This window comes from Rhopalosiphum padi, chromosome 1 (assembly GCF_020882245.1).
Source record: "Rhopalosiphum padi isolate XX-2018 chromosome 1, ASM2088224v1, whole genome shotgun sequence".
In the NCBI taxonomy this organism is placed as follows: Eukaryota; Metazoa; Arthropoda; class Insecta; order Hemiptera; family Aphididae; genus Rhopalosiphum; species Rhopalosiphum padi.
In genome coordinates, this window is record NC_083597.1 from 28,680,592 (window position 1) to 28,694,352 (window position 13,761).

The 13,761-nt window shown below is 27.7% G+C and overlaps 1 protein-coding gene across 1 annotated transcript; it reads right to left on the reverse strand.

Annotated features, from left to right (window-relative positions):
• Positions 1-437: 437 nt before the first annotated feature.
• LOC132931429 (ribosomal protein S6 kinase 2 beta-like) lies at positions 438-8,626 on the reverse strand. The gene is made up of 16 exons (XM_060997424.1): positions 7,901-8,626; positions 4,469-4,756; positions 4,327-4,408; positions 4,112-4,272; positions 3,903-4,009; positions 3,645-3,822; positions 3,422-3,587; positions 3,188-3,343; positions 2,985-3,133; positions 2,725-2,847; positions 2,566-2,655; positions 2,159-2,317; positions 1,804-2,042; positions 1,620-1,737; positions 1,421-1,558; positions 438-1,355 (listed from the first exon to the last, which is right to left on the reverse strand). The coding sequence occupies exons 1-16, from the start codon at positions 7,967-7,969 to the stop codon at positions 1,242-1,244; spliced, it is 2,337 nt and encodes a 778-aa protein (XP_060853407.1). The 5' UTR covers positions 7,970-8,626; the 3' UTR covers positions 438-1,241.
• Between the last annotated feature and the right edge of the window lie 5,135 nt (positions 8,627-13,761).

Sequence of the window (13,761 nt, forward strand, 5' to 3'; positions counted from 1 at the left end):
GATCTTTCGATAAATAATGGACCATGTATCATCGGTACAATTACTAGTTCTAAAATAAAACTGATAATATTATTATATTACTTATTATTAATATTTAAGAGGAGACCCCACTCGTATGTATCTAACAAATGTACTATCTATATCAAATTTGCGATCAACCAAGGACTAAAATATATCTGATTTCAGATTCAAAGTCGACTAAAACAGTTTAACTAAAACTTCAAAAGACAAAAAAAATAAAATAAATAAAAAGAATAACATCATTGTAAAACCAATATATTCATTACTTTATGCTTAAAATCTAAAATGAATATTAACAAAGTAACAAAGGAACAGATTAGGCATTGGATATTATATACCTAATTAACAAACGGTAGGAAGTATATTTTCCAGGAATAATAACAGATTGTTTGAGAAAACAAATGTACCATATCAAATACATAATAATATAATATATTTCTTAAATCTGATTTACCAGAAACTTATCTGATAATACTGATTTTAAAAATATTAATACAAATACAATTTTAATAGAAATATAAACATGTAGTAATTTTAGTAAATTACCTAAACTAATCACTAATTAATACAAATTGACTAAACTATGAAATGTACCAGTATGACATTTCCTTATTGCATTATATTGGCCATTAGTGGCCCCATACACTGTTGTAAGCCAATAAAAAACTGCAATATAAGAGATAATCTGAGTAAACAATATGTTTTAATACTTATAACAAATTTGTATATTTTTAAACATAAAAAATATAATTACATTCTTGTATACTTTGTAATTTTAATTAATAAACATAACAACAAACTTACTAGGAATGTTTAATACTGTTTATTATAAGCATATATGTATAAACCAAATGTAAAAAAATGTTATGAATATCATAACGTCAGACTTGATAATTGATACTTGTCTGGTTTTTGTCACTATTAGTATATACAAATAATATAATAATTGAAGTCCATTACATTTATATTGTCAATGTTATCATGTTGCTTATATACCTTTTGTGCCGCGGTAAACAAACAAGTTTTCTCTAAACTTTGAGAATTAATAAAATAATTTAAATATTATAAAGTCAGAAAGATATTTTAAAAGATATTAAAATACATTAAAAGATGCTAATTTAAAAATGAAGTATATAACGTATACAATAAGATAAATGTAGAAGTTATAGAAATAGAATAAAAAGGAATATATAGTATCATGTATAAGTAGTTATAAAGTATCATTTAGTACGTGACTTGTGACGTCTTTGAGCCAGCTGACTTAAAACTACTGGTCCTAAATTAGGGGTTGGTGGTGACTGACTAACTGCTCGATAAGTTGCTTCCATTGCCCCCTGAAACAAAAATAGAAGATTTTAATAAACACCAATATGAGAATGTGAGCAATAATTTGAATAACCTTAATCTTGTATGATTCCTGCAATTGTATCTGATGCGTTGGTAATTTGTCTCGATTCATTATCCATGGACTTGATAAGACTTGACAAGCTGTTGGCCTTTGATGAGGATCTATATGTAACAACTTTTTTACCAAATCCTAAAAAATGAATTTAATTTAATAATACAAACAAAACTATTAAACAACACAAAAATTGTACTTTAGCTTCAGCTGACACTACTGTCCAGTTGCCAGACTTTAAATCTAAATTACTGTTGCCAATGCGATTTAATATTTCAGTTGGTGTATCTTCAGGTCCATTAGCAAATGGAGTATGTCTTCAAAGAATATAATGATTAAGTCAATTTAAAAAATTCAATATATAAGTTTTAAGTAATACTCACCCAGCTAGTAGTGTAAACAACAGTACACCCAATGACCAGATATCACAAGCAGCATCATAACCTTGTCTTTTCAAAACTTCAGGAGCTACAAAATTTGCAGTATAACAAGGAGTCATCAAAAGCCCATTATCAGCACGCAGTTGTTTGGCAAAACCAAAATCACATATTCTTAAAGCCTCAGGTGATGCACTTTCAGTAGCGTAAAGAATGTTTGATGGTTTTAGATCTCTATGCACAACCTAGAAATTAAAACCAAATAACGATTAAGTGAAGTTAATAAAAGAATAATTAAAATATTGGTCAATTTTTCTTTCATTTAATGTACTATTTCCTTAACAAATAAACAATAACTTACTCCACTTTTATGTAAATAACATAAAGTTGAAGTTACAACTTGCATTATGGCACTAGCTTCTCTTTCCGAAAAATATTTTAATTTATGAAGTCTGTCAAGAAGCTCACCACCTCTCATATATTCCATTACTAAATACACAGACTTATCATCTTCATAAACCTGTAATCAACATAAATAATAAGTGAAAACATGATATTAATGAGAATGAAATTTAAATAAAGTATTTTTAATCATAAAAATATATTATTAATTATTATAAATCTAAAATTTAAACACTAATTTGTTTCAAACTTGACCTAAGTACTGGAGAATAAGTTTCTAAATTAAAATAAATCCAATCCAGGAATCAAATATTTAAATCACAAATTTTATGTTTAAATTGTTTATAAGTATTTAAAAATACTAACATCTCTTAATGTAACTATATTATTGTGATGTCCATAGCGTAGAAGTATTTCAACTTCTTCTTGGCAGTCTTTTTTTGATTTATCAATTATCTAAAAAAAAGAAAAAAAAACATTAATTAAAATAATAAATATAAATATTCCAATAATAAATGTTCCCACCTTAACTGCATACTCAATACGAGTAGTTTTATGAACACATAATTTGCATGAAGAATAACTACCACGGCCAATTTCATGTTTAAAATCATATTCATCAGCAGCATTTCTTTTAGCATAAGGTAACTACAAAATTGTTAAAAAACATATATATTAACATATTAAATTATAACTTTTATTTTTTTAAAAAAACATATATATTATGTACATAAAAATGTTATTGTCTTATTGAAGCATATTAAGAAATTATTTATTTATTTTACCTTTGAATAAGGTTCAGTTGCTTTAGTTGGTATTGTTGTCGATTGTTGAAGATTTACTACATCCTCTTCACCAATTAAACAAGGAGCAACAAAACTGAATCCTCGAAATAGTTCATGGGCATTAGCACTTGGTGGAACACATGGAGAATCTGAAATGTATATGATTATTTCTACATAATTTCAAAAATAATTTAAATTCAAACCTTTGGGAGTTTTAGAAGTAAATTCACTATCAAAATAAAATGCATCATCAGCCCTACTGACAGCTGGTTTAAAAGGTGGATGGATTGTTTTACGATATAAGTTGTCCCAATTTATAGATGCAAAAAATGGATGATCTTTCAGTTCCTGAATACCAGCTAAAATGAAATAGGAAATTAACTGTAATTAGATACTATGTTTTGTATAATATTTATGCAAATATTTTTGTCACTTACAAGCTCCTAGACGATTACTAGGATTTCTTTTGAAAAGTACACGTAATAGAGCTTGAGCTTCATTTGACAAGAACTGTGGCATACCAAGTTTAGCACGTAATATCTGTGACATTGTTTCTTTACGGTTAGCACCTTGGAAAGGTAAGGATCCAGTTAACATTTCATACTAAAAAAAACAAATATTAATTTACAATATTTACAGTATGAAAACTACACAATTTACCATTAAAACTCCAAATGACCACCAGTCTGCTACAAATGAATGACCTTTGCGATTTACTACTTCAGGGGCCATATATTCAACAGTTCCACAAAATGAATACGCTTTTTGATCATCTAAAGGTAACTTGCTTAAACCAAAATCTGTCAAGGATATATGACCATCAGCATCTAACAATATGCTAACATAAAAGAATAAATTAATTTTAATATTTATATTTAATCAATACTCTCATAGATTTAAGTAAAATTTTCTACTTACTTTTCAGGTTTTAAATCTCTGTAGATAATTCCTAGGCTATGTATATGATCAAGAGCTAATGCTAATTCTGCTAAATAAAACTTAACATCTTCTTCAGTAAACATAACCTAAAATAAATTTATATATATTAAATAAATTATAATAGTTACTTTTATGGTTAAATTTCATAATAAAAATGTATTGATAGAAAATAAATTAATTTTAAATACCTCTTTAGAAAGCCTTGTAAAAAGATCTCCACCACGTAAAAAATCTAAAATTAGGTAAAGTTTGCCTTCAGTCTGAAATGCATAGTGTAACCGCACAATGAATGGATGTCGGACATCAACTAATATATTACGCTCCATTTTTGTTCTTATTCTATCTCTCACTAAAATAATTTAAATAATGTAAAATCTTACAATAATCTAATAATAAACTATACCTTTTAGAGTTGCTTTTTTTAATACTTTCATTGCATAAAGTGTGCCATTATCTGGTCCAACAATTTTTCGAACCAAAAATACCTATATTCAATTTAAAATTTAAAAATTTGTCTTTAGTAAAAATAATTTATACAAACTAACTTTTCCGAATGATCCTTGTCCGAGAACTTTTAACAATTCAAACTGAGATCGTTCAGCTCTTTCATGTCCCTCTTTTATGAGTTCTTTTAGTTCAATTTCGTGACCACTGTTCTCATCAGAATCATTTTGATTTTCATCTTGATCATCATCTAATTCATCAATGATCTCGTCATCTTTATCTGGTCCTATACTTATAGCATCATGTAGACTTGAGGGGTTAGATTGATTAAATGGTATTGGTTTTGACTTAGATGTACCTACAACCATGGCGTTGGTGTTAACTAGATTCTAAAATATTAAACAAAATTATATATTAATAAAAAATAGATAAATAAAAACAATCATAAATAATAAATGACTATAGAATAGAACACACCTAAATATTCAAGAATAAAGCCTTCAATATGAAATTGAATTATATTGTTAAAATAATATAATCTGTTGTTTAATATTTAAACACACACTTAGCAGCTTATTAAGATTAAGAAACCTACTAATAACATCAGTAAAGAAGCCATTTTAAATATACTTATGACACATAAAATATTATAATGTATGATGGGTAGTTGTATGTTATTACTTGCTACTGGTTATCTAAATTTCTCAAAACCTCCCCCTCAATACAATACAATGATAAATGATAGTAGAGTATACTTGTTTAAAATGATATTACTTTAAGTTCATGGCTCTACGTAAATTGTTCAGCAAACATTAAATTCACTAATGAATTCTAAATGATTAATTTTTATACTTTACACTGCTATTAACTATGAAATAAATACAGGAAATTTTTAGTGGTTTGTATCAATAAATTATTATTTTACTGAAAATTGTACTACATTACCAAATGATTATTATAGGGTAAATAACAGCGAGTAGATGATATAGCTTTAAACTGAAAGTAAATAAAACACACAAATTACAACGAAAGAGAAAAATATTAGTTGTTTTTTTAAGTTAATCCACAATTTAAAATTTTCCAATTAATGTTAAATATTATTTTAGATAGGCACTTCTTAGAATAAGGTACATAAAAAGCCTACAAAACAAACACTGAGGACAATATTGTATTGTTATTAGCTTTAGTTATTTTTTCAAGCTTTTAATAATATTTTTTTTTTATCAAAACTAATGGTTTTATATCAAGTTTACTTAAAAAATATGATATTTTAATGAAAGAAAAACAATGAACCAAAGTATAACAAATATTTATGTTTTTAATACATATAATTTTTAAATATACGAAAACAAATTATAAACATTATATAATTTTAAAATAGAATGTCCTAGAAATTAACTCAACCAAAAAAAAAACAGATTATAATTAACAATTATGTTAGACAACCTAGAACATTAAAAACCAATAAATAATAATTTAAGCAATTACCTCGACAATTACCTAGTTTATTGTTATATCTTGGGTTATATAATAATTAATAACTTTAATTTTTCAATACACAGTCATATGGTGAATAAGTACATTATCTGCTTAAAATAATCTGAGATGGGCAAGTTATATGCAAAAAAGTAAACTAGATAAGTACATGAATATTTTTACCTCTAGATACAAGATACATTTTTATTAAATAATAATGTATTTTAGTAAATAAAATTGGTAAGAAGTATTTTAATATTTCAGTATCATTACTATTTATATAGTAATATATAGTATAGTTTTATCTAGAATTTAATAAAATAAAATACCACAACATAAAGCAGGGACTATCAATTAATATCTTTAAAGCAGTGTTTCCCAACTGGTGTTCCACGAAAATATAAATTAATTAATAATATTTTTGATTTTAATTATGATTTGGACATAGAAAAGTCCCAAAAATTATATAGGTGTTCCAAAAAACGTTCAAGCTTCTGCAAAGGTTCTACGAATAAAAAAAATTGGGAAACACTGCATTATAAGTCCACTTTGCATTCAAAAATGTTTTGAAAGAAAAAGTATCTAGATAAAAAGGTATCTAAATACACTAATATCTCTGAAAATTATTATTCTAATGCAATCTAATAATTTTTCTGAATTTTTTTTTATAATTTATAAATTATAAATAATAAGAAATACAAAAACTTTATCTGAGATAACAGTCAAATAATGAAAAAACTAACATTTTGTTTCTCCAGAGTACAATTAAAATATAAATATAACTAAAAAAAGTTTCATCTTTGTATTTGATTACCTAGTCATGATATTTAACTTCCGTTTATAGCTGGTCATAAGGGGATAAAAAATATTATAACACTAATTATGTTTAAGCACTGTGGAAAAATCGAAAAATCTACTATAACTAATTGTTTTCTGGTAAAAAATTAAGTATTTAAAATTTTAATTTTAAGGAAACCAAAAAGTGTTTAGAAACTAACTTAAGGTCAAAAATTTTTTAATTAAATAAAATAAAAAATATTTATTTCTATATTGATGTAATTTTTTAAAAAGTGTGATTAATTAAATGGAATAAAGATGATTTCATTTAAAGTACATAGTACATTCAGTATTCTTAAAGACCTACTATTGTTTATTAAACCTAAGAGGAAATAGGTATATAGAAGAATTTTAAGGGAAATCACATTTTTTCTTTTGAATTTGAAAGAGGGGTACCATTTTTGAGATTGTTGTTTTTTGCACATATTAATTTTTTTTAGGTATTTATAATTATAAAATGAGTTACTTAAATCCTGAACATGGCAGTTTAATAAACAATTAATAATAAAAAAAAAACAAGGAAAAGATTCCAGTTAAATTTTTTTTTTAATTTTGTCTACAGAAACTTTTCATTTTTTTAATGTGATTGTAGAATGTAGATAGTAGTGTCCTTTGGTTGATGTTGAACTTTTAATGATTAGATACTATTCAATGTTGATAAACGTTTAAAAAATACAAAAGTATTGTTAAGCCTATAGGTAATATAACAATAATATTTCAATGTGGGTTTTATTTTCCCGTTATCATGTTTTGTTACAAAGCTGTTAGAACAGTTAAGAATATCTATAACCTTATTAATTTAAATTTAATTATAAAAATATAACACGGACACGCTAACAATCCGAATCATTTTGAAGATTTTTTTTCAACTACCTATGTATCTCGATAAGGTAGTAACAGCAAGGTCGGATTAACATCACAAGCTTTAGATTGATCACAAAACCACTTTGGCAAATAAACCAGTTTTGGGCAGATAAACGAATAAACAGCAACGCTAATATAAAATTCATTAAGCATTTGAAATAAGTAGGTGTGTATAAATAGACATTGGTCTATTTACTTGATCAATCCCTAGAATTCGCCCAAACCCCAGAAACCTTTTCACTAGACGCAAAAGCATTTTTTTCTCCTTTTTTTTTTTTTGTCGGTAAAACCCATTTTTAACTGCGTTTTTGAACGCCACACACGCTACGATACCTATCGATTCGATAAACACTTACGTTGGATTCGGTTTGCAGCGACACTCGTTTCCAAGGATCGACCGAATCTCCGAGTCCAGCGAGTGGCATAATATCGCACTGGAGTACGTCGTCGGGTGCACTGTGGACAAAGCTGCGGCGTCCGCGAATTCGATTCGTGCGGGACGTGGAAGTTCAACGTCGAGGCGACACGCACGGCGAGTGTTTTATCGTGCGGAAGGATACGCGCGCGACAGCACGTCGATCGATGCGTAACTGCTGTTGCTGTTGTTATTGTCGTCGTCGTCGTCGTCGGGCGTACCGCGACCAGACATTGTACGGGTACGACGCCAAGACCGCGCGGATCGGGACGTGTCGTAGACGACGGATGTGAAATTCGTTATTACCGTGATAAACGGTTTATCACGAGCGGAGCGAAGACTATTATTGGAATCGACTAGAAATTCCCGTCGACCACCGGGCGAGTGTGTGCGGTGCGCGGACGCAAGTGTGGATGGAAGTGGTAGGTACGGCCGCGCGGTTGACGGGAGGTGGTATAACACCGGAAAAGAAATAGCTATAATGACTTTAATGACAATACGATATTAATATTATTGTTATGCGTTACAACGACGATTTACATGAATGTCGTGTTATCGGGCCGCCGCCGCCGTCGGTGTGACAGGACGTGCGATAGATAGATAGATAGATTCCCCGGAGCCTAAACAACAGGTACGGCTGAATAATAATACTACTCACACTATAGCGCCAACGTGCACACAATATAATACACCCAACACACACAAACACACGCGCACGCGCGCGATCGGTGCAGATGATATCGGTTATCACGTGACAGGTGTTTTCGTGCGTACAGTGTGCCGGCGGCCATGGCGTGTAAAAACGTTTGACGGCGACCGGCGAGTAGGACGTATTTCCGGCCGTCTTCGTAGTTTTACAATATAATATAATCGCATAATATTGTATAAATGTATGAGTAATGATCGTATGTTTGATATTTGATCCTGTTACGATCGCAAACGCAATCCATTCATAATAATATTTTCTACTACTACTACTACGACATATTAATCGTATTATGCAACCGAATCGCAAACTATACATTCACTCTTACGAGTGTTGACCGGCATTCCGGAGCAGAGAACGACTTGCTATGTATTATGTCAAGTCGCACTACTCGGCACATCTGACATCAACAATGGCCAGTTTGCGATAATATGTCGAAAAAGAAACTTTTGTTTTTTACTCGATGGTTATTTTATTATTTGATAATAATAATGTCATATCGATTACGATATTAACCAACATTTGCCAATTTTTGATAACCAATTGCAGTTTCTTTCCATTTATTTTCTATGAGTTCAGCCATGCATTCAGTTTTTAGCTCCCAAATATTGTTAATTATTATATAGGTACATCTCCTCCAATAACACCACTTATTGTTGAGATACCTATACGATATGTGAAATGGAGATCAGTAATACGTACTAATAATTGGATATTAACGAAATTAGGTATCTATCAAAAGTTAATGGATTTAGAATTAGTAGTTATACAAATACAGTGAATAAAAGTATATTAATATAATAATTAATAATGTAATTTATTTATTTTAATATTCGATTTTTTTGCGTATAAAATGAACGAAAAATTGTGAAAAATAATGAAATGCATGCCAAATATATTTTAGCTATTTCAATTTTTACTTTTTTAAGGTTTTAGTTAAGAAACTGAAAAGTGTTAATTATTTAAATTACAATATTATCTAAATAAATTTTTTTAGGAGTAAATACATCATTAAATTGTACTTTAATCAAAATCGTATGATCTATAAAATACTTTAGGTACTTATTTAAAAACTTTATTTTTTTTTAAAACAGTTGAAAACAGAAAAAGTCTAAAAATTTTGGAAAAGTGTGAGGGACGCTAAACTGAGATCGATTGCATAAAAAAAAAAATTAAAACCTAGACCAGGAAGAAATAATGTCAAAATTTACATGTATGATCAACAACTACAATTTATTTTTGGAATCTTTGACTCAACCCAATATGTAAGAAAAAAATAGTAATACGGAAATATTGCATATACAATTATTATATATGATATAGATACAAGGTGAATAAGTTACCTATTATGAAGCTATTTAAAAATATTAGATACATTTTAAATAGGACGATTTTTTTTTAAGCATTTATGTTGAAATTTTGTTAAAATTCGTTAAAATCAAGAAAATTATTCTTTTTCGTATCATAACTCAAATATAAATCACAACGATCCTTTTTATTTGTCACATCAGCAACAGTATTCAAGTTTTTTACCAGCAAATTCGCAAATACAACAATTTTCAAACGCCTATATCCGATACGGCGATACCTTCTTCAACCTAACTTAGGTAGAACTACTAGTACTTACTATTTATACATCAAATCCTTTATAAATTCTGACGGTTGTAAATATTGTTGTTATTATTATTTTGCTTTGAATATAATGTCTAAACATTTTTAAAGATTATTTGTTTATTTTCATTGGAAAAATTAGTTAATATCTAAATGTTGCAGAATTTTATTTAATTTTACAAGGATTTTTACTTAATAAATAATTAAATAAGTAACGAATTGAAAATTAGCGTTATTAGTTGTTTTATTTTATCAAATTGATAAAGCTTTTTTTATACATCCATTATTCATTATCGATTTTGTATACTTATCATGTTTTATTTTAAAACTATTAATTATAAAGAAACGGACGTTTTGATTTAGTTTATAAATAAAAAATTTTTTGTTAATATAATATATATCATTTTAAATTAAGTAATAAATATGAATACATATTTTTATGTAAAATTAAAATAATAATTTATTATATTTTAACATATTTGTGTTTGGTTGAATAGTTTCCTATGTTAATTAAATATAACTTTACAGTTAACATTATTTTATCATAACTAAAATATAGGTGATTAAAATTTAAGACTAGCTCACCTCAACGTTACACACAAACGTTTTGCTGCTCTGCTGAAGTTATTGGTATAGGTACTTTGATACAATATGAACGTTCTAAATTTTGCTCAAGTTTATATAATATAGTTTATATAGTTGGTCAAAACTTTAGATGAACATCCGGAATTAATTTAAAAAAATTCCTTTATGCTCTCGGAGATCAGAAAACATCGTGAAAAATTTACATTTTAAAGACCTTTGGGCCATCAAAAAGTGAACCCAGTCTTATTGTATAATTTTTTTGACCATTTGTTTTTTTTTAAGTAATAATACCCGATAAACAGTATAAGTCGCTTTTCTTTGTGATTACTCATATTATGTTATTTAAAATTTAAATTATAGTTGACTATATTGAAGCAAAACCTCAAATTACAATATTTCCAATCCACCCAGCCATTTTGAACTTTGATATGTACTCTTTTTGCGTATATAGTAGAATATTAGTATATGTTTATGTGAATACATAAGACCGTCGCGTTTTGATACGCGTCGTATGCGCGAATTCATCAGCGCGCGTACGATACGCTCTCGTGTGAAACGGGCCTGACGGCTGACAGCGTGCGACTGTGCGAGAAAAGTACTGGGAATACTAAATAAGTCAAAAACAAATAATATTTATTTATTCATTTGTTTATTTAACGAACGTCAGTCCAATTTACATATATATACACCGACCTATAATTAGATAACAGTTTAAATTAGATAAATACAATATAGAATAGTTACGTCATCCATCATCATAGTATTGCTAAAATATTTTAAACAATAAAGAAAGAAAGATAAAATATAATAAGTGTTAATAATTTTAATTAATAGAGTAAAAAAAATATAATTGATTTATAGAATTCCCAGTAGATAGTAAAATATTTACAGGTGAATAAGATGACGTGAGATATATTATGTACCTACACGAGTGGAGCAATGTGTAAACATTTATAGGTGTTAACAAAAATGAGATGTGTACCTAAGTTTCAACGCGGTGACAAAATGAGATTATTTAATTATAATTTATTCATTTAATTATTATTTACATTTTAAATGCATTTACGCACTTGTATTAAGCACAGATAATATTTTAAATAATAAACGGTAAACAGAATTCACACGTCTTAGTAATCTTACAAGTGTACCCATATAAGTCAATATTTTTATTACTTGGTATTATTATTTAGATATTTTTAAATACCTTTAAGTTAATTATAATTTATGTATGATATATTTAAAATTTACTTCGAATTCCAATTACAGGTAATTTGATCTAGATTACAATGTAGTTTAAAATTTAAATGTAGTTGAAATTAAATTGTGTTAATTATAGCAGTTCCTGCAGACGTAGAACAATTATAAAACAAAAATATTTTATAAATATAAAAAACTAGCGAATACACTAATCGCATGTTACTGTGTTATTATTACTAAGTTTACACTTTAAAACTATTTACTAAACAGTTTGAAAACTGTAAAGTTGTATAATTTTTTGTAATTTAGAAATTAATGAATTACTTTCATTGAGTAAAAATTGTTGTTTTTTCTGTTCGTATTATCAATAGTAAGTAACTCTTCAAAATGGTCATTTTTGAATTAATATAAATGTATTTATGAAAAAAATTAAAAGCCATTTAAACCGTTTTTGATACCTTTTTTTTTGAAAACCATAGTTAAAAAGAATAGAAAATTTAATTGGTTAAGTTGAATTAGAGCTACCTACTGAGTTTGTAATTAATTAAAATATTGCATTTTGTATGTTGTATTTTTAATTTAATAATATCGATGTAAAATAAATATTAAATACTTGATAGTTGATATAAAAGAGTTTTTAGTCTTAATCATTCCAACGTTGCTAGTTCTTACTCCTTATACTTATATTTTTACTACGCAACATTTCAATTTTACTAATTTTATAAATTCGCCGTGTAGTTTTTAGTTTGTAGGATCTATGAACCAACATATTAATATTATCTAATATTTCAATATTTGTCACGTGTAGGAATTAACATAATATTTAAATTTAACCACTGTACCTGTAGAAGCTAATATATCACAAAAATACCAATATGTACAATAGGTGTCATTTGAGTTTTAAATTTGGGTGGGGGGCTGGGGGGGGCTATTATAATTTGCATGTATATTTTGTGTGTATGCTGCCAGAGATATATAATAGTGGAAGGGGATATAAACAAACCATTTTGGGAAGGGGAAAAGCCCTCCAGCCCCTTCCAATTTCGCTTATGCCATGTATAGTAAGATGTCCATCATTGATCAATTTATAAATAAGAATTACACTTTCTGAAAAGATGACTTTCTTATGGTTATCTATAGAAGTTTAGCTTTCACTTATCTTTAGTTGCATGATGTTTTTGCTAATTGTTTGCTTATGTACATAAAAGTGTAAGCTTTGTTTAATACAATTTAAGCTCTCTCCTCCCCCTTTAAAATCCTTTTCGTGTATACATAGTGAATATTACTATTAATTATTTACATTAGTTTATTTACATCTATAAAATCAATGGCGGTCTTCCGAAATTTGTATTGTTATTTGTTATTATTCTCATCGCGTAGCACCTTCGTTTGAAATGGATTTCTGACGACGCAACGGATGTGTCGCCGTGTATGACTGCTATAGGTATGCGTCTTACACAACAATATTATTACATAGGCACACCTACGCTACGGTACGCTGTACCAGGCGGTACCTGGTTATACAAATACATTCAATATTGCATTAACGCGGCTGAAAATTGTTTTATCGGCATGATATGTGACGAATATAAATGTAATTCAAACACTAAACTATAGATGTACAAATGTACAATAAACAACAAGTAGTTATAATATTATATATAGGTATTTTTGTCTATGTATAAAGTATATAATATAAGGTA